Here is a 19,746-nt window from a genome sequence, read left to right as displayed (position 1 = left end):
GTATGTTGCAAACCCTAAATAAGGCAAGGGGAGGAAAGACACCCAGACCTCCCCCACCTGCAGTCTCTATGGTTAATTTAGTAAGGGTCTCTTTTAGAGTTCTGTTCATACTTTCTACCTGGCCTGAACTTTGGGGCCAGTAAGCACAACATAATTTCCAAGCCGCCCCTTTGGCCATTCCCTGCTACCTGAGTAGCAAAGGCTGGTCATTGTTAGAGTTAGTAGAACTGAAATGCCATGCCTTGGAAGTATTTCCTCAGCAGTTTCTTAATCACCACCTGTGCCACCTTATGCTTTGTGGGGAAAGCCTCAGCCCAACCTAGAAAAGGTGTTTACAAGCACAAAAAGATACCTGTAACTATATTTCTCTGGTTTTACCTCCATGAAGTTCATTTCCCAATGGGCACCCGACTTAGACCCCTTTTCTTTTGGAAAATTACCTGTATTCATGAGCTTGCAGCTCAAACATTTTGGGGCAATCTCCTCAAGCAAAAATTTGAGATGGAGAATTTTTAGGTCTTCACATTGGATGAAATCTCCTGTCTTCCTTGTTCCCATGTGTGTGGTCTGGTGGATATGCTGGAGCAAGGTCCTAGTGAGGTCCTCAGGTAGAATCAGCTTACAGTCTTTAGTTAGCTACCAGTCTCTTGGCTTGTGGTCCATAGGCAATTTATTTATGATGTAAGCAATGTCCTCTTTTGAATACTTAGGTTTATCTGGCAGAGTTGAGGCCACAGGGTCAGGTAATTGAATTCAATAATGTGAAGAAGTGGAGGGCTGGTCATTTGGCTGTCCTGTCTGCTCTCTGGTTGCCCTGGGCCTCAGGTATAGTAGCCTCCTGGTGGCCCAGGCAATGTATAATAGCTGATCTTCAGGAGCCAGAGGGCTGCCAACAAGTTTAAGATCTCTTGTTTGTTTCTAAAGGCTTTTCCTACAACTGTTAGGAGGCTCCTTTCTTGGTTAATGGCCCCATTCCTTTGCAAAGGCATACCTGCTGTTTGTATAAACGTTGCAAGTCTTGTCAGTTTCCTATTTTAAAGACTCCATCAAAACTACGTGTTCAACTCTCAGGGCCAAAATCCTAGCTGGTGGAGCTGATGCCCAAATAGTATTATAGTCTCTGAATCAGACACCACAGGTCCCCTGCCCCTGTAAACCTTATCTTTGAGTGCAAAACTGCTGCCTTCCATCTACCAAGTGACCTCTGCATCTGGGAATAATTGGTTGGTCAGGTCCTTTCTGAGCCCATGTACATAGCTCAGGATCCCTGCACAGCCTTTCAGTGGGAACTCTAGGTCTGGATCCATGAGCTGGGAGACAGGGTTTAAAGGGGCACTGGGTAGAAAATGTATGCATTGGAGGTTTAGGCTCTGATGATGACTCATACAGGCATTGCTTGTCCTTTGGTCAGGGGGGGCGCTATCTGAAGATCCTCTTGGTGGCATAGTGGGTGGTGACAGAGAGTTCCTGCCACAGAATCAGTTTGTCTGCATCATTAACAAGCAGGACCATGGCAGCAATGACTCATGGTCAGGGTGGCTACCCAGTGTGACAGAGAGTTCCTGCCACAGAATCAGTTTGTCTGCATCATTAACAAGCAGGACCATGGCAGCAATGACTCATGGTCAGGGTGGCTACCCAGTGGCTACTGAGTCTTGGTTAGGTATGCCACTGGCCTATTCCAGGGACCCAATAATTATGTGGGAACCCCTTTAGCTACTCTTTTGTTTTCATCTAGGTATAGATGAAAGGGCTTGGTAATGTCAGGTAGCCCCAGGGCTGGAGCTTGCAGTGAAGCCTTCTTGAGCCTGCTGGAGGAGTCCTCTTGGGCTTCTGCCCACTGGAAGGCCTCTTTCTCCTTTGTGGACTCATGGAAAGGCTTGGCCAATTCAGCAAAGTTTGGAATCCAGAGGTGGCAATATCCTGTTGACCCTAGGAACTCCCTGACCTTTCTCCTGGAGGGTGGGGTTGCAGCTTTTTAAGATAGTCTCTTTCCTAGCCTCTGACAGCCTTTGTTGGCTTCCTTTGAAGATCTACCCCAGGTACCTTACCTCTTGGTGACAGATCTGGGATTTTTTTTAGCCACCTGACAGCCCAAAAACCCTAATGCTGCCAGTAAATCGTCAGTGCTCTTCTGACATTTTCCTTTGGTTTCAGCAGCCACCAACAGGTCATCTACATATTGCAGGAGGATGTGGTGTCGGGTAGTCCCAGCAGTACAAACCTAAGTCCTCATGTAGGGCCTCATGGAAAATGGTTGGCAAGTTTCTGAATCCCTTGGCGGTCTTGTCCAAGTTAGCTTTCCATTGAACCCCCTCTCAAGGTCATGCCTTTTAAAGGTGAAATAGGGTTGGCTTTGTGGGGCTAGGGGCAGGCTGAAGAAGGCATCTTTCAGATATAGCACCATGTACCAACCTTTAGATGGCTCTAGAGGGCTTAGAAGGGTGTTTGGATTCAGCACCATGGGATGAATATCCATAACCCATTTGCTTATCTCTCTGAGATCCTGACTGGTCTATTGTTATTGGAATTAGGCTTTCTAACTGGGAGGAGAGGCATGTTCCATGAATATTGGCAAGGTACTAGTATGTCCAAGTCTCTGAACCTTCTGTTTTGGGGAGTAATAACTACTTTGGCTTCTTGGGGTATCAGGTACTGTCTTACCTGGCAGGCATTGCTCCTGGTTTTAGTTCCATTCAAATGGGGACCCTATGACTCGACAAAACCATTCCTCTTGTTTCTGCCAAAGATTAGGGAAATTTGGTTAACCATGTTAAGACTTCATTTGGGAGATAACTAGGATGTAGTCTATATTCATTCTCCAAGGATATGGTAAGGACACATATAGAACACCCCTCATGGTCTGTGATGGAGGTCTGTTTTTGGTCAAAGGAAATCTGGGCTCCTATTTTAATTAGTAGGTATCTTACTAGAAGTTGGTAAGAACAGTCTGGAATGATCATAAGAGAGTTGGATACTTGTCCCATCCCAAGATCCACAGTTCTTAAGGTAGTCCTTACATATTGGTTCATTCCAGTGGCCCCTTGTGCCTATGATTTGTTTGAGGACAATTTACCATGAGATTGGATCATGACTGAATGTTGCACTCCTGTGTCTACTAGGAAATCAACAGGTTTCCCCTCCACTTAAAGGGTTACCCTGGGATCAGTGAATGGGTCTGAATCCCTTCCCATTTAATCGCTAAGTTATCCTAGTTTGACGAACTCCAAGTCCTTCGGGACTTGGTTTTACTCTGGGGGTTTTGTGTAACAGTCCTTGATCCAATGTTCCTTTTCCTTGCAGTAAGCACACTGGTAATTTTGAAGCCTTGGCTTTTCCTCTTGTTGGGGAAGCTTATCTTTTCCAGCCTCCAGGTGTCACAATTGTTTCTTGCCTGGTGAGTTAGCTGTTCTGGCCAAGAGGATCTTTTCGAAGTGGCGAGTGTGTCTCTTGTTGGCCATGGTCATGGCCTGCAACTGCTTCTCTTTAGGAGTTTCTCTGTTATTATATACTTTTTTTGGCCACTGCTAACAACTCCTGCAAACTCTCATTACCTAGCCTGGTAAACAAAAGCCATAACAGCCACTGATTTATTTTAAGCCTCTATAATCCTTTCTAGGAAGACTGCTGGTGGCTCCTTTTTTCCTCGTTGCTGTCTGTGTACTTCAGCCAAGTTTATGGGTCAGAGACCCCTCCACTCCCCACATTAGAGACTGGTGGTAGACATGGAACCTCTCCTTACCTTCTGTCAAGTTGAAGTCCCAGTTTGGTCTACTCAAAGCAGACCTGCCATCTATAAATACTTGGTTGGTCGTAGGGTTGTTATCATTGCCCAGAACCAGTTTCTGGACCTCACTGAGGATCCTCTCCCTCTCTTTGGTGCTAAAGAGGATTTGAAAAAGCTGCTGGTAGTTCATCTCAGGTGGCCTGATAGGTAAAAAAAAAAAAAAAAAAAAATCCAGAATTCAACAGGTCAATTAAAGCAGCTGTTTTTTTTTTTTTTTTTCCTGAGAACTTGAGGTTTTGGAACTTCCAGTTATATAAGTCACTTGTACTAGATGGCCATGGTTTCCTTGTTTTCTTTCCCATCTTGGGGAGAGGAGTTACTGCCCTCAAGGGGAGCACTATAGAATCTGCCTCCCTTGTCTGAAGGAGCTCTCATTGGGCTCTCCTCTGAGTTTGAGGCAGGTTCAACATGGAGGGCATTCTAGGACACCTCCCCACATCTTCAGGTTGGATTCCTGGGTGAGTTCTGGGAGTTGGTTGGTAGGGGGTGGGGAACAGTAGGTTTAGATTTAGTTTTAGTCTTTCATACAGAAAAAAAAATGAGTGCCAAAATATTGGGACAGGGATGAGACAAATAAACATTTACTGACTAGCAGATGACTCAACAATTTGGGGGGTTCTTGTGGGGAGGTTGAAGATCCCAGACGAGCCCCCAAATGTTATTCCCAGATCAGAAAGTCCACAAAGACTACCAGAAGTCAAACTCACAGACAAAAGCAAAGAGTCTTTATTCAAGCTTGGACCCTCAGGCTCATTTGATGCAGTGGGGTGGTGCAGAAGGTCCTGAGCACCTATGATTCGGGCTTTTTATTACATCTATATCAGGGTAAGGGGCTTACAAACTTGGTGGTTACATAATTAGTTGGCATTTAAAACTACAAGCATGTCATATTATCACTGGCTAGCAGTAAGTGTAGTAAGCCTGGGAAATCTATCACATCTGAAACTTTAGGTACTTTCCTCCTAAGAGCTGATTTGCTCTGTCTAGGGATGGAGATCCTTGGAACTGTTTGTGGATTTTCCAGTAACTGAATTCAGGCTGAGATAAAGCCTAAGTCTAAAATGAAGCCTGCTCTAAGATGGTGTCTGTCCTGCCAATAGACAGAGCTTCTCACTTCCAGTTGCCTTCCCCACCCAATATAGGAAGAAGAAACAGAAGAGAAAACCCCCTTTGGAAGCAAAATGGGAGAGAACCCAGTTACAATAGCCACAATAAACCTTTGCTGACAGTCTGAAATACTATATTGATTTTTATAACCTTCTGTCTCTTCTACAGCATTAGAAATCAAATTCCCCATTTTGCTGTGCCCAACATCTGCATGCCTCTTGTTGAAGTACTTGTTTTCACTACTTTGTGTGGAGCACCCATCTTCAGCCCCCTGGCCCAGTATATCTGACAGACAACTATAGGAATTATGAAGGACTTGCCTGTCTTGTTCTTGCAAAGCTTGGCGGTTGACTTCCCTACTTCCCATTAGTCCATTTTTTATAGCATTCTGTCTGTGGTGAAGTAAGGGCAGTTTCTTGCCCAGCGGCAGCTTGCCACATTTGAAGCAAACTCCACAAAGAGGTTCTTCACTGCACATCATCTTCTTTGATGTAGAAGAGGGTACTGCCAGGAGCTGACATGTCTCATAGAAAAAAAAAACCCTCAAAATAATAAAATATACTAAAATTTCAAATTCTGTAGGTTTTTAAAGACCATCTTTCTAGTATATCTGAATATATGTGAATTGACAAAGGTCGCTTGCTACTAAGCTATTTATTATTTGTTCAATCTAGAAAGGATGTTTCTGTAATTAACTGGTATGTGACATGACCATAAATTTGATTGACAATTAACCTGCATTACTTAATGATTTGTCTTAAAGTGTTTTGTAGCAGTAGCTTTGAAAAGATCTGGAATTTCACACTTCATTTTAATGAATCATCTATGTACAATACCTCAAACAAAAGCTGAAGATATATATACATAGTATGCTGTATCAAAATATAACCTCAGCTTTTCGGCCACGGCAGCCATCTTCCAGTTAACTCGCCAACATGACGAACACAAAAGGAAAGAGGAGAGACACTCACTATATGTTCTCTAGGCCTTTTAGGAAACATGGAGTTGTTCCTTCGGCTACATACATGCGAATCTACAAGAAGGGTGATATTGTAGACATCAAGGGAACGGGCACTGTTCAAAAAGGAATGCCCCATAAGTGTTACCACGGAAAAACCGGAAGAGTCTACAATGTCACTCAGCATGCTGTGGGCATCATTGTAAACAAGCAAGTTAAGGGCAAGATTCTGACCAAGAGGATCAATGTGCGGATTGAGCACATCAAGCACTCGAAGAGCAGAGACGGCTTCCTGAAGCGGGTGAAGGAGAACAATCAGAAGAAAAAGGAAGCCAAGGAGAAGGGCACCTGGGTTCAGCTGAAGCGCCAGCCTGCGCCACCCAGAGAAGCGCGCTTTGTGAGGACTAATGGAAAAGAGCCTGAGCTGCTGGAGCCCGTTCCCTATGAATTCATGGCCTAATGTACAAAGAGAAATAAAGGACCCAGACTACAATATATATATATAACCTCAATTGTGCATCAATATACAAAGCTCTATCCCAATGTAACAAAAACATAACCTCATCTTTGTATTGATACACATAGATCTATACCAAAGGAAGATTTTTGGTTAATACTTTCTAGTTTAGAAGGAGATTCAACAATCCACCCTTTATTCCTATTATTCTTACATCCCCTGTTTTATCTTTTCGTACCTTCTCTCCCCCTTCCCACCAACTGTATATCAGAGAGAAAGGACAGGGAAAAGAAAAGAGAGAAAACCCTACGTCTAACCCTCCCCCCATTTCATTTCCTCCTTGATCAGATCGTAACAACCAGTAACCACCTCGCCAGCCTTCAGTGATGGCAAACATCCATCATTCATTGAATGGCTAAAACCACACACTCCAACTCTTGGGAATGCAGCAAAGTTCTCTAAAATTGCTTCCTGTTAATCGGGGCATTATTTTCATTTGTCGGCTCCCTAAAAATTGAGATACGCCTTAAGAAAACTACTGTAGCATTTGCTGAACAGTCTCTGCATGCTGAAAAAGTTCAAGACTTAACTGGCCCTCTAAGTATACGACTTTTGGTACCCACTGTTGGACCTGTGTATTCAATAGGCTACCCAGCGTTGTAAAAGAGCAAGTCAGTGCAATACAGCTTCTGGTCCTTTGGTTCCATTATCAACCTCTTGGGTAGGACACTCAGAACTTTCAGACCTTTGGTTACCTGGGCCCTTTTGGCTACTTGTGAAGGGGGAATGAGAAGCAAAGCCCTGCCTGTCAGTAGGACAAACTCCATCTTAGAACAGGCTCCATTTTAGACTTCAGCCTGACCTAACTTGTTTTAATCCCAGGTGTTTGATAAAGAAATGCTGCCGATTGTCCCCAGCAGCAGATGACTTGACTCAATCTGTCAGGGACGTGATTCTGCCATCTGAGGAGAGTTTAATTCTGGGAACTCTAGATAAGGGATAACCAGACCAGAGCCCCAAGAGAGGAGACACGGCTGTCCCTCCTGCTGGTTCCTGCTCCTGTTGTTGGTTCCTGTTCCTCCTGCTGTTGGTTTGCCTTGTGGTCTTGAGAAAAGGGACAATAGGAAGAAATAGAAATATCCTGATAAGATGAAGATTGGATTTTCCCCAAGAATTTCAACACCCAGAATCAGCAGAAAGTACTCTAAAAAGATTTCAACACCCTTCGTCCCCACTAACGTTCTTTTTATCCTACCTCCTTCTCTTTCTCTCTCTCTAATGCTGTTGAGAGAGATTGGTGTGGACAAGGGTGGTTGATATAAGAACCCAAATTAAGTAGCCAAGACCTGTGGCTGCAGAAAGGGATGCTGGGAAAAGAAACCAGATACAGAAGATCAGGAGGCAGACACAGAGGGAAATATAGATGGGTGGGGAAAGGAGCAGAGAGTAAAGGGTTAACCATATGGTGGGTCAGGTGCGGGCTAGAAAAGAATAGACAGATTAAGAGCTAGGGGATGGCCCTGAAAAAAAAGACCTAAGGTTTAAACTGTATGAAAGTCTCAGCTCTTTATTTATACTGCAGGCGGGTCCGAGAAAATCCGGTTTAGAACACGTCTTTGTTATGATTTAGGGAGGATGTGGGAAAAATAGGGTGCAACTGAGTCGAACTGTCCTTCAGGCAAGAGGCTTATTAACATAGTTGCTGCAGCATGGTGGGGTCTGAAGGACTATTTCAGCCACGCCGAAGACACAGTAAGACAAAAGAAGCCAAATTGTCTTCTTACAAACCGTAGCTTATTTTTTATTGAGTTAATTTCTTTCCTTGTGTCTGTCTGCCCCTGCCCCGTGTGTGTGTGTGTGTGTGTGTGTGTGTGTGTGTGCGCGCGCGCGCGTGCTGCACACCTAGATGTAAACTAGAGGGAGTCAGCTCTCTCCTTCCAACCGTGTGTGTTTCAAGCATTGAACTCAGGTCCTCAGCCTGTACCTGCCAAGGCATTTTCCTGGCCACAGGCACCGTCTCTTACTTCTGCCATCCTGAGCCTCCAGACTAGTTGGCATGGAGTCTAATTGCCTGCTCCATTAGGCAACTGCTTGGGCACCGTGTAAACGGTCAAGGTGTGATTCTCTTTTATTGTTAGAAAGCACGGACAGTGTTTTTGTTGTGTCTGTAGGTTGTTAGTGATGAATAATTTGGTATACAGCACGGGATATGCATTGATTTCAGTGTTCCTTAAATAGAGTACCAGGCGCACGCAAAAACTCAAGTTTCCCCGGATTAGCTTGCTCTTAGTGCTCAATTAACCGGTGTGTATTTGGATCAGGAAGAGTAGTGGCAAAAGCACAGGAGTAATGCCTGTCAGGTGTCAGTACTACCACTGAGCCACGCCCCCAGCCCCTCACTGGGGGATTCTAGGCACGGGCTCTACCACTGAGCCATGCCCCCAGCCCCTCACTGAGCCACGCCCCCAGCCCCTCACTGAGCCACGCCCCTAGCCCCCTCACGGAGCCACGCCCCTAGCCCCTCACTGGGAGATTCTAGGCACGGGCTCTACCACTGAGCCACGCCCCCAGCCCCTCACTGGGGGATTCTAGGCACGGGCTCTACCACTGAGCCATGCCCCCAGCCCCTCACTGAGCCACGCCCCCACCCCCTCACGGAGCCACGCCCCTAGCCCCTCACTGAGCCACGCCCCCAGCCCCCTCACAGAGCCACGCCCCCAGCCCCTCACTGAGCCACGCCCCCAGCCCCTCACTGAGCCACGCCCCCAGCCCCTCACTGGGGGATTCTAGGCACGGGCTCTACCACTGAGCCATGCCCCCAGCCCCTCACTGAGCCACGCCCCCACCCCCTCACGGAGCCACGCCCCTAGCCCCTCACTGAGCCACGCCCCCAGCCCCCTCACAGAGCCACGCCCCCAGCCCCTCGCTGAGCCACGCCCCCAGCCCCTCACTGAGCCACGCCCCCACCCCCTCACGGAGCCACGCCCCTAGCCCCTCACTGGGAGATTCTTTGCAGGTTGTGTTTTTGTGAGAATGTCACCACAGGCTCATGTATGTCAATGCTTATAGGCATCTGGGAGTGAAACATTTTTAAAAGATTAGGAAGATGATATAGGACCTTTCTTTCTCTCTGTGTATGGATCAGGATGTAAGTCTCAGCTACTTCTTCGGCACCATGCCTGCCTGCTGCCATGATAATGGAGTAAACCTCCGAAACTGTAAGCCAGCCCCAGTTAAATGTTTTCTTTTAGAAGAGTTGTCTTGGTCATGGCGTCTCTTCACAGCAATAGAACAGTGACTCAGACAGCCTGTGTTCTACCAGCCAGTCACTCCCTCAGGGGTCACTAGAAGATTCTCTGCAGGTGTTGTGGACCTTTGAGTCTTTCCCTAACGCCTTACAGAGGAAATCTATGCAGGGAATCTGGCGCTGCTGCCAAATCAGGCTCTATAGCTGAGCAGTTGGAAGTTTAAACTTTTATATAGAAATATAATATGGGACTTTGTTGTTTTTAAAAAGTATCCATAAGAGGGCGTGGTGGTTTACCCATTTCATCCTAACACTAGGCAGAGGGAGGCAGATCTATGCCTTAGAGGTCACCATTGTTTACAGAGGAAGTTCCAGGACAGCTAGGTCTACAGAGAGATGCTTTGTCTGGGGGTGGAGGATGGGGTGTGGGGGGGGATGTGGTGGGGGAGGGAAAATCCAAACAACAAAAACAGAAACAAAACATCCGTAGTTGTCTTTCATGCTGAGACAGGCTGACTCCAAGACAGGTTTCAAATCAGCAGTCTCAGAGAACTGGGCAAGTCCAGGAAAGCCCATGCAAGTTAGTTAAAGGAAACCCCGGGCTCCAGGCAGCTAGTCAGAAACTGAAAGGTGCCCAGCCACCTAGCCTGAAGCAAGGACAATGGGTTAGCAACAGTTTCCAGTCTCATGCCCCAGTAATGGTTCTGGAATTTCTGGTTTTGGAATAAGACAAAGCCCACCTACCCTGGAACTCCCCCTAACGTCCTTTAAATTGTGCTTGCAAGCTCAACTCGGGACCTCTCCATTTTGGAATGAAGGACCGCTGCTACCCCTCCCGCCTGCCCCTCCCCCCCATGCTGGTCTTCTGCAGAATAAAACGCTGCTTGCTTTTGCATACTGTTTGAATCGGCAAACAACAGACCCTTACAATGGCATTTCAAAAATGAATAAGCCGAAAAGCAACCCAGGAGGTCGAGCACCCCCCCAACAAAACAAAACAAAACAAAAATTTTAGGGGCTTCACTCTAGTTAAAATAGCTTGGAACTGACTGACGGTTTTAGAGATCTGGGGAATGTCACGTCAGAAGTGCACTTTATTTTGGCGCTTCCACTGGGGCATTCTGGGAATTGTAGTTCCCGAGCCAGCGGAGGTCAGAGTCTCTTCCCCAAGCCGAGGCCGGTTGGCAGAGCGTCTGGCTGGGGAGAACTTGGAGCCTCCTGCGGCGTCCCTTCGTGTAGGCTCGTGCTGACGATGTGTCCCCTCGAGAAACATCGCGGCTGGGAAGAACTCGGGCCCCGATGGCGGTGGCAGCGTCTGGGTCCTCTCTTGCTGGGCTGAGCCTGAGGCAGCGATGCTAGGGATTCCTGGTCCAGCTTCTGGAGCCCAAGGGACATCTTCTCTAGCTTCCCAAGGGAGCAAGGGGGAGGAACTGTGATGACAGATGACTAGTGACCTGAAGCCTTAAGTGGTATGCAACTCTGCTTTTTATTTTTATTTATTTATTTATTTATTTTAATGCACTTACTTACTTAGAGAGGCAGGCCACAGCTTGTGTGAGAAGGAGGTCAGGAAAGGTCAGGTCTCCCCTTCCACCATGTGAGGTCCAGAGACTGGAACTCAGGTGGTCGCCCTCGTCTGCAGTCACCTTTACCTGATGAGCCATTTCCCAGGGACAGACTCCCCTTTCCTTAGAAAGGGTTTTTATTGTTCATTACTTGCATGCACGTGGGAACAGAGACTTTGTGGAGGCTCTTGCAGATAAACAGCTTTTAATTTGCTAGGATTTAAATCTGTTAGCGGGGAAAATAGCACTCCTATGCCTGGAAACAGTCGTGTGTAAGAGAGCCGTCACATTAACAGCCCCTTTCAAGAGTGATGGTCAGTTATGACACTGTTGGTTCATTAGAGTCCGGGCTTCTTAAACATTGGTTTACCTGGGAAACCCATCACCACAGGCAGCATTGTGAAGGTAGGAGCCCCTCGCATCTCTGACGCTACCAGAAATAGAGAATGTGGCTTTCCTAACCCTTTGCTGTGATTGAGGTGAGGCACCCATGGCGCGGCAACCTGGAGGCTTCCACCACCGATCAGCAGGACGTAGGAAGAAAAGCCTGGTTAGCGCGCACAGCACTTGGGGCTGATGGGGAAGCTGAGGAAGCCATGTGGACCCACTGACCTAGCACTGTTCTCACAGAGCCCTTCCTCCCCCAGCTTGCTTCCCAGAGCCCTGCCTTGTCTCAAAGAGAATAGAACAATGACCAAGTTCCAGGTGAGTCGGGTTGCTTCCCCATTCCCCTCAGCGCTAGGGTTGAGAACGGACCCTGCATGCTGGGAAGGGCTCTGCAGCTGAGCCTCTCTGAACTGCATGGAGTAAGAGGGGAAGCTGCTGAGAGGAAAGGTCTGGTAGGAGGAGGGATGAGAGGACAGGGGACACGTGCTCCAAGTGCACTGCACACAGGAAAGTGTAAAAGGATAAATAAAAAGAATCAGAGAAGTGAGCTGGAGAGAGGCTCAGAGAGGGCACTGGCTCAGTTTGTTCCCAGCACCCACATCTGCAGGCTTCCAACTGCCTGTAACTCCAACTGCAGGGGATCCAGCGCCCTCTTCTGGCCTCCCTGGTCACCTGCACAACATGTACCCACAGACACAGACCCTTTAAAACGTCTTAAGTTTTCCTACATTTCCAAAGTGACATCATTTTCCTCAGTTCACCTAATTTTATCTTGCAGATAAGTGTGAATTCTCCCTACTTGTGTGTTTCATGAACTTTGATCATTAAAAATTTTGTATTATTATTGTGTGAGGGTGCTGGTTGTGGACATGCAAAAGCATGTACTTAGACGTCGGAGGACATGTTTTCAAAGTTGGGCTTTGTGGGTCCACCTTGCTGAAGCAGGTCTGTATTTGGGACTCTGTGGAGACAGGCAGAGCCCTGGTGCTGATTGGTGGGCACTCCAACTCTGGTGATGAAGGACTGAGAAGGACAGACTCACAGACGTGTGTACAGACGAGCTGGGATCGAATGAGCCGTGTGCTCTGATGGAGACACGGCAGCAGCGTGGAAACTCAGCTCATGGATTAGACACGCTGAGCACCAGGGTCACGATTCAGGAAACTGAAACCTGAGTCCTAATGCCAAGGGGAGGATTTGACGTGGTTCAGCCAAGCTCTCCAGCTCCGCAGTGCCGTCAGCTCCCGGGAGTAGGTGCTTGTTCTGCTGACAACAGTGGCTGTATTCCTGGGTAACCGCTAGGCAGTAAGTTTTCCTGTTTCTCTGTACTCTGGCCTATATTAATATGCGTATTATATACAATGTAACCTTTGTGGAACACCATGTGACCATGAATGAAATGAAACACAACAGTGAAAGTGTTAATGGACAAACATTGGCTGCTTGAGGCATATCATACTGTGTCTGAGGTCCCTCTGGGTCTCCTTCAATCCCTTCAGGGATATTGGGATTCAGATACTGCTGTACACAACGGGGAAACTGAGGCAATGACAGGGCAGAACTGGAAGTGTGAGCTGATGTTTTTAAGGTTTACAGAGCCTGTGCTCGAACCCATGACCCTGCTTACTGCCTTGTTCAGGGATGGGCTCACCCACAATGGACTGGGCCCTCCATCATTGGTCACTAAAGAAGAAATGCCTTACACCTGGATCTTAATGGAGGCGTTTTCAGTTTCTGGTTTTGGAGACAAGATTTCTCTGTGTAGCCCTGGCTGTCCTGGAACTCTCAGTAGACCAGGCTGGCCTTGAGCACAGAGAGACACGACCACCTCTGCCTCCCAAGTACTGGGATTAGCAGCGAGTACCTCCATTCTCCTAATGAGGTTCCCTCCTTTTAGATGACATTAGCTTGTGTGATGTTGACTCAAACCAGCCAGTCCAGCCTGTTAGATGGACAGGGCTCAGCACTTAATGAGCAATTCAAACTCGTGCCATCCACCAGATACTTCCGGACACACAAGCATGTTACAAATTGCATTTGGGAATATTTGCATAGACTTTAATAATGAGGTATTCTGAGTCGTAAATCCATGTACAACACAAGACATTTTGAAGGAGATCACTCTTGGAGTAGGTTTCAGAGCAGTTTGGGATCAGGAGTGAAGGGACACCGAGCTGTACTGCCCAGGAACCATGAGTATCACCAGCTGCCTCCTGTATATGTTGGCACGTTACTCCTGAGATGGGTTGGCGCTCTCTAACTCTGAAATCCGTGACTTCCTGGTTAATGTTCTGGACCTATTGAAGCTGCAGTATTGACACCAAGTTCCCCGCACAGTGTTTTCTCTTTTTGCTCCTTATCCTCCTCTGTAGCCATGGAAATGGGGGAAGAGGTGTTCTGGCTGGTGATGTCGGTCACGTTCACACCAGCTAGAGTCATCAGAGAGGAAGGAGCCTCAATGGAGGAAATGCCTCCAAAGGATCCGTCTGTAAGGCATGTTCTTATTTAGTGAGTGATGTGGGAGGGCCCAGCCCACTGTGGGTGGGGCCATCCCTGGTCTGATGGTCCTGGGTTCTATTTAAAAGGGAGCTGAGCAAGCCAGTAAGCAGCGCTCCTCCATGGTCTCTGCATCACCGCCTGCCTCCGGGGTCCAGCGTTGCTTGAGTTCCTGCCGTGACCTCCTTAGTAATGAGCTTGAATGGGAAGTGTAACCCTAATAAACCCTTTCTTCCTAACTTGCCTTTTATTCATGGTGATTAGTCCCCGCAATAGAAACCGTAACTAAGGCAACAGGCTCTGTGTAGACAGGTGCTCGGGTCCTAGTGACATCGAGAATGGAACTGAGGTGTCATGTGTTTGCTGTGACAGGAGGCAGTGACGTTCAGGGACGTGGCCGTGGTCTTCAGTGAGGAGGAGATGCAGCTTCTGGACGCTGCCCAGAGGAAGCTGTACCACGATGTGATGCTGGAGAACTTCAGGAACCTCCTGGCCGTGGGTGAGGACGGTCCCTGTGTCCTTGCGATGTCGGACGTTCACATCCCGTGTGTCTGTTGGGCTCCACTGCTTTCCTTTTAGGTTGACTTGGTTTGTACTTTATGTCTGTTTGAGTGTTTGTCTGCATGTGTGTCTGTGCCACATTCACTCGCGGTGTCCACAGAGGCCAGAAGAGGGCATCGGATCCCTAGAACTGGAATAGCACGGTCGTGAGCCACCATGTGGGTGCTGCAAACCTGGGTCCTGTGGAAGAGCAGCCAGTGCTTGGACTTGCTGAGCCATCTCTCCGGTTTCCGTTTTATTTTTACAGTGCATTTTACTGCGGGTGTACGTGTGTGTGTGTGTGTGTGTGTGTGTGTGTTAGTCAATGCCATGATCATGGTAATTCTCATAAAGGAAAGAATTTAATTGAGGTTTGATAGTTTCTGAGATTCCATCCATTATCATGGCGGAATAGCAGGGAGAGGGAGACTGGCTCTGGCTTGAGGATTCGAAACTCCAACGCCCCCTCCTACTGACACACTTCCTCCAACAAGGCCACATCTCCTGATCCTGTCAGTCCTCTCTATTCCCTATGTTCAAACACATGAGTCTGTGGCCTCCATACCTATTCAAGGCACTGCATTCCAGCCCCTGGCTCCCATAGACCTGTCCCCATAGCAGAGTGCAAAATGCATTCAGAGTAACCATAAAATCCCCAGAGCCTACAACAGACGGTTTAGAAGTCCAAGGTCTCTTCTGAGACTCATGAAGCCTCCTAAGTGTAACCTTCCATAAAATCAAAGCAAAACAACACCCCACTCCAGATAATCCAACATACAATGGCACAGACTCTACCATTCTAAAAGGGAGGAAAGGGGGTTTAGTGAGGAGATACTGGACCAAAAATAGAACAAAAACAATGAACGCAGGGGCTGGAGAGACGGCTCAGTGGTTAGAGCACTGACTGCTCTTCCAGAGGTCCTGAGTTCAAATCCCAGCAACCACATGGTGGCTCGCAAATCTGTAACGGGATCTGATGCCGTCTTCTGGTATACAGGCACACATTCAGGGAGACTATTGTATACACAATAAATAAATAAATCTTTACAAAAATAAAAAAGATCTCTAGCTCCTTTCAGCTTTGCTGACTGTAACACGTTGCTTTTGGGGCGGAGGCTGCTGGTTCCCACCCCCTGTTAATAGCTCTCCTTGGCAGGTATCCCACAGCGATCACATCTCTAACCTCTTGGGGTCTCCAAGGCAACCCAGGCTTCACCTTCATAGCTTCACACAATGGCCTCTCTGCCCTCCATGCGGGGACACCTCCCTCCCCCAACATGCCTGACATCAGTGGCTTTCCTTAGCTGCAGGGAGTTTCCACAGCCCCTGCTTGTGTCCTTTACCCAGACAGATAACTGTCTCCTCCAGATGCCCAACACCTGCTTCTGCCCTTTGTTCTCTGCTTTCTCCCTGCCATCCCCCCCCACTAGAGTCCCGTTGTACCCCTCCCTGCCTCACTCCGTTGGCTTCCCATTTTACTCAGTAAAATCCTGTTGTTTTCCATCTTTTGTCTTCTGTCAAGGTCTTCCTATGTAGCCAGGGCTTGGGCAAAATTTGTGATCCTCCTGCCTCAGCTTCCAAGAACTAGGGTTACAGCTATTGTGGCTTCTGTCTGCCCAGAATTTTCTTCTTGGTGGAGTGCTGTGCACTTCTTCCCTTTCTCCATCCATCCTTCCCTCTCTTCATCTCTCCCTTCTTCCTCCTCCCCTCCATCTCTCCCTCCTCCTTTCCATCACTCCCTCCTCCCCTCCATCTCTCCCTCCTCCCCTCCATCTCTCCCTCCTCCTTTCCATCACTCCCTCCTCCCCTCCATCTCTCCCCCCTCCTTTCCATCACTCCCTCCTCCCCCATCTCTCCCTCCTCCTTTCCATCACTCCCTCCTCCCCATCTCTCCCTCTTCCTCTCCATTACTCCCTCCTCCTCTCCATTACTCCCTCCTCCTCTCCATCTCTCCCTCCTCCTCTCCATTTCTCCCTTCTCCTCTCTCTCCCCATCCCCATCACTTCCCTCTCCATCACTCCCTCCCCCTTTCCATCCCTCCCTCCTCCTCTCCATCTCTCCCTCTCCATCTCTCCCTCCCCATCTCTCTCTCCCCATCACTCCCCCTCCATCACTCCCTCCCCCTCTACATCTCTCTCTCTCCTTCTCCTCTCCATTTCTCCCTCCTTCTTTCTCTCCCCATCTCCATCGCTCCCCCCATCACTCCCTTCTCCTCTCCATCCCTCCCCGCCCCCTTTCTTCATTCCTCACAGGAGTCCTCACAGGCCCTGTCTCCCACTCACTCTCCCCATCTTGCACTTCCTCACGGGTGTGTGAGCACCCCCACACCTGTTACCACGGAGTTAGTGCTTCCTTCCCATCATGTCTGCCCAGATGCAGGTGGGCTCTTCAAGGCAGGTGTTCAGCAGAGGCTGAAGTGACTTGAACCTTTGCATCTGGGCTTATCCTAATTTGTCACTATGGTTGAAAGTGGCTTGCTTTTGAGTGGATGCTCTCCTCATAGATCTTGCTCCTGAGAGCTCTCGGACATTCGCCTTTGATGCTGGTCTCTAGTTGATGTTTCCAGAGAGCAATGAGGGCTAGGACTTTCAGTGTCCCCATCCTTGTTGGTAACACCTTCTAACCTCTATTATTTCAGGAGGTCAGAGTCCAGACAAGATGGAGAATCCCACAACAGGATTAAGATTTCTTTCACCAGAGCAGCTTCCATGCTGGCAAATGACAGGCCATGATGCCAACAAACAGGCCAGAACGCCAGAAGCTGTAATCAGCATTCAAGGAAAGGGTTCTCACTTCCTGGAGCAATGCCACTTCTGCCATGGGGGCGCAGAAGAGCCTCCTTGGGTCTCCGAGGATGGCGGCTGTCAGGAGAGTCTCACAAATGGCCATCCCAGCATTACTGATAGTCAGGAGTTTCAGTCTGGGGGTGCTCCGAGTTCTCAGGTTAAGACACATCTTAGGAAGAGACACAAGCATTGGGAGCAGTGTCCAGAGACACAGGTAGAAAGCGAGCCTCAGTGGTTGACTCTGGGTGTTGACATGCTGAATTGCATTTTCTGCAATAACAGTACACTGCATAAAAGAGACAAAGCCCACAGCATCGGTGACTGTGGTAAAGTCACATTTCCTGTGTCACCCGGCACCCGGCATCGTGGTTACACAGAAAGGAAGGCCTACCAGTGCAGCAAGGGTCAAGAAGCCTTCAGTGACAAACCCAACCATGAACTCTATCAGCCTGTTCTAGTAGGAAAAAAGTCCCCTGTACGTAGCACACACAGGGACACCAGGCATAGCTCCAGTGTCCCCATTCAACAGTGTCCATCCAGGAAGGAAGCGCTACTCTTGTCACAATCGTGGCACGGGCTTCAGCAAGAGCTCACATCTGCAGACTCACCAGAGTGTGCACACGGGGGAGAAGCCCCACCGCTGCGACAGCTGTGGGAAAGGCTTCAGCTGTACCACACATCTCAACATCCACTGCCAGATGCACACCGAGGAGGAACCTTACAGGTGTGAGGAGTGCGGGAAGGGCTTCACACAGAGGTCACACCTCCAGACCCACGAGAGAACTCACTCGGGAGAGAAGTCGTATAAGTGTGGGGACTGTGGCAAACGCTTCAGCCGCAGCTCAAACTTTCACACCCACCAGAGAGTCCACGCTGTGGAGAAACCTTACAAGTGTGACGAGTGTGGGAAGTGCTTCAGACTCAGATTCAACCTCCACAGCCATCAGCGGGTCCACACAGGAGAGAGGCCATATAAATGTGAGGAGTGTGGGAAGGGTTTCAGTTCAGCCTTAAGCTTCCAAAGACACCAGCAGGTGCATACAGGAGAGAAGCCATTTTGCTGCAGTGAGTGTGGGAAGGGCTTCAGTCGGACCTCCTATCTTCAGACTCACCAGAGAGTGCACACGGGAGAAAAGCCCTATGGATGCTACACGTGTGGGAAAGCCTTCAGCCAGAGATCCCACCTCCTAGTCCATCAGATAATTCACACCGGGCAGAAGCCTTTCAAGTGTGAGGAGTGTGGGAAGGAATTCAGCTGGAGTGCAGGGCTTAGTGTTCACCAGAGAGTACACACAAGAAAGAAACCCTACATGTGTCAGCAGTGTGGGAAGGGCTTCGGTCAGGCCTCACACTTCCAGAGACACCAGAGGGTTCACACCAGGGAAAAGCCCCACATCCACAGCATCTGCTGTAAGGGCTTCAGTCAGAGATCACATCTCATCTACCACCAGAGGGTCCACAGTGCAGGGAACCCCGAGGTTTGTTCCGCTGTCACGTGGGCTCCATGCTCCTCTTGATGGTTAAAAGGTGCCCGACAACCCAGAGGCTTCAGAGATCACCAGGGGACAGCATGGTGTCTGTTTAGCCCTCAACTCAGTCTCCCACTCGGATCATTTCTGATTTCATTATAAAAGGAAGAATTGTCAGTTGTCAAGAACAGACTGCAGAAAGATCAGAGTGCCTCCCACTTTGCTGTGATTTGATAGCATGGGTAGTTAACCAAGACTAGCAAAGAGCTTGTAGCAGCTATATGGGAGTTATGGCAATCGCGGGTATACTTGTATAGGTTAAAACTGAAAATGCCCCAGCCTAGGTCCCTACTAAAATGAAGTAATTTTTGCATATCATAATATGAAATATCATAGGCATACCACACAATCCTGCATGGCAAGAGAGTAATTGTGCTTTAGGAGAGCTACCTAACAGACAGAAACGGGTTACAAAGACTCCCAAAGATAGAATACATAAGGCCTTATTAACTTTAACATTTTAAAATGCTACTGAGAAAACAACAGCTCCTGAGAAACACTGGGTTGTAGAAAAAATTGAACTCAATCAGCCTGCTTATATTAATAACGCCCTACCTTCAGAATGGAAGACAGAAAATGTGTTATGCCGGGGAAGAGGTTTTGTATCGGTTTCAACAGGAGAAAACAAACTGGGTTCTATTGACGTTTATAATCACCAAATTTGATCAGGGGAGACCTTTGCAGGTCTTGGCTAGAGACAACAAGGAAGAAATCAACAGGGCCAATATCAAGTAACATACTGCTGGTCCCTCTACAAGAGACCATCTCGGAGACTGCCTGAGACTTGAATGTCTCCAGCTGGAACTTCAGCTATGCATGGCCAATCTTGTTGGCTATTAAATCCTCAGGACTCATTATGCCGTCCTTTCATTTGACTTGGATGAAAT

General features: G+C 48.2%; 1 protein-coding gene across 1 annotated transcript; it reads left to right on the top strand.

The window, feature by feature from the left end:
• Positions 1 to 5,829: 5,829 nt before the first annotated feature.
• On the top strand, positions 5,830 to 6,312 carry LOC308413405 (large ribosomal subunit protein eL21-like; the record flags this gene model as incomplete). Its single annotated transcript, XM_080908362.1, has 1 exon — positions 5,830 to 6,312. One exon carries the CDS (start codon positions 5,830 to 5,832, stop codon positions 6,310 to 6,312), a length of 483 nt encoding a protein of 160 aa, XP_080764488.1.
• Between the last annotated feature and the right edge of the window lie 13,434 nt (positions 6,313 to 19,746).

Source organism: Micromys minutus (assembly GCF_963924665.1).
Source record: "Micromys minutus genome assembly, chromosome: 32".
NCBI lineage: Eukaryota > Metazoa > Chordata > Mammalia > Rodentia > Muridae > Micromys > Micromys minutus.
The sequence above is the reverse complement of the archived record's forward strand: the minus strand, read 5'-3'. Positions and strand labels throughout refer to the sequence as shown.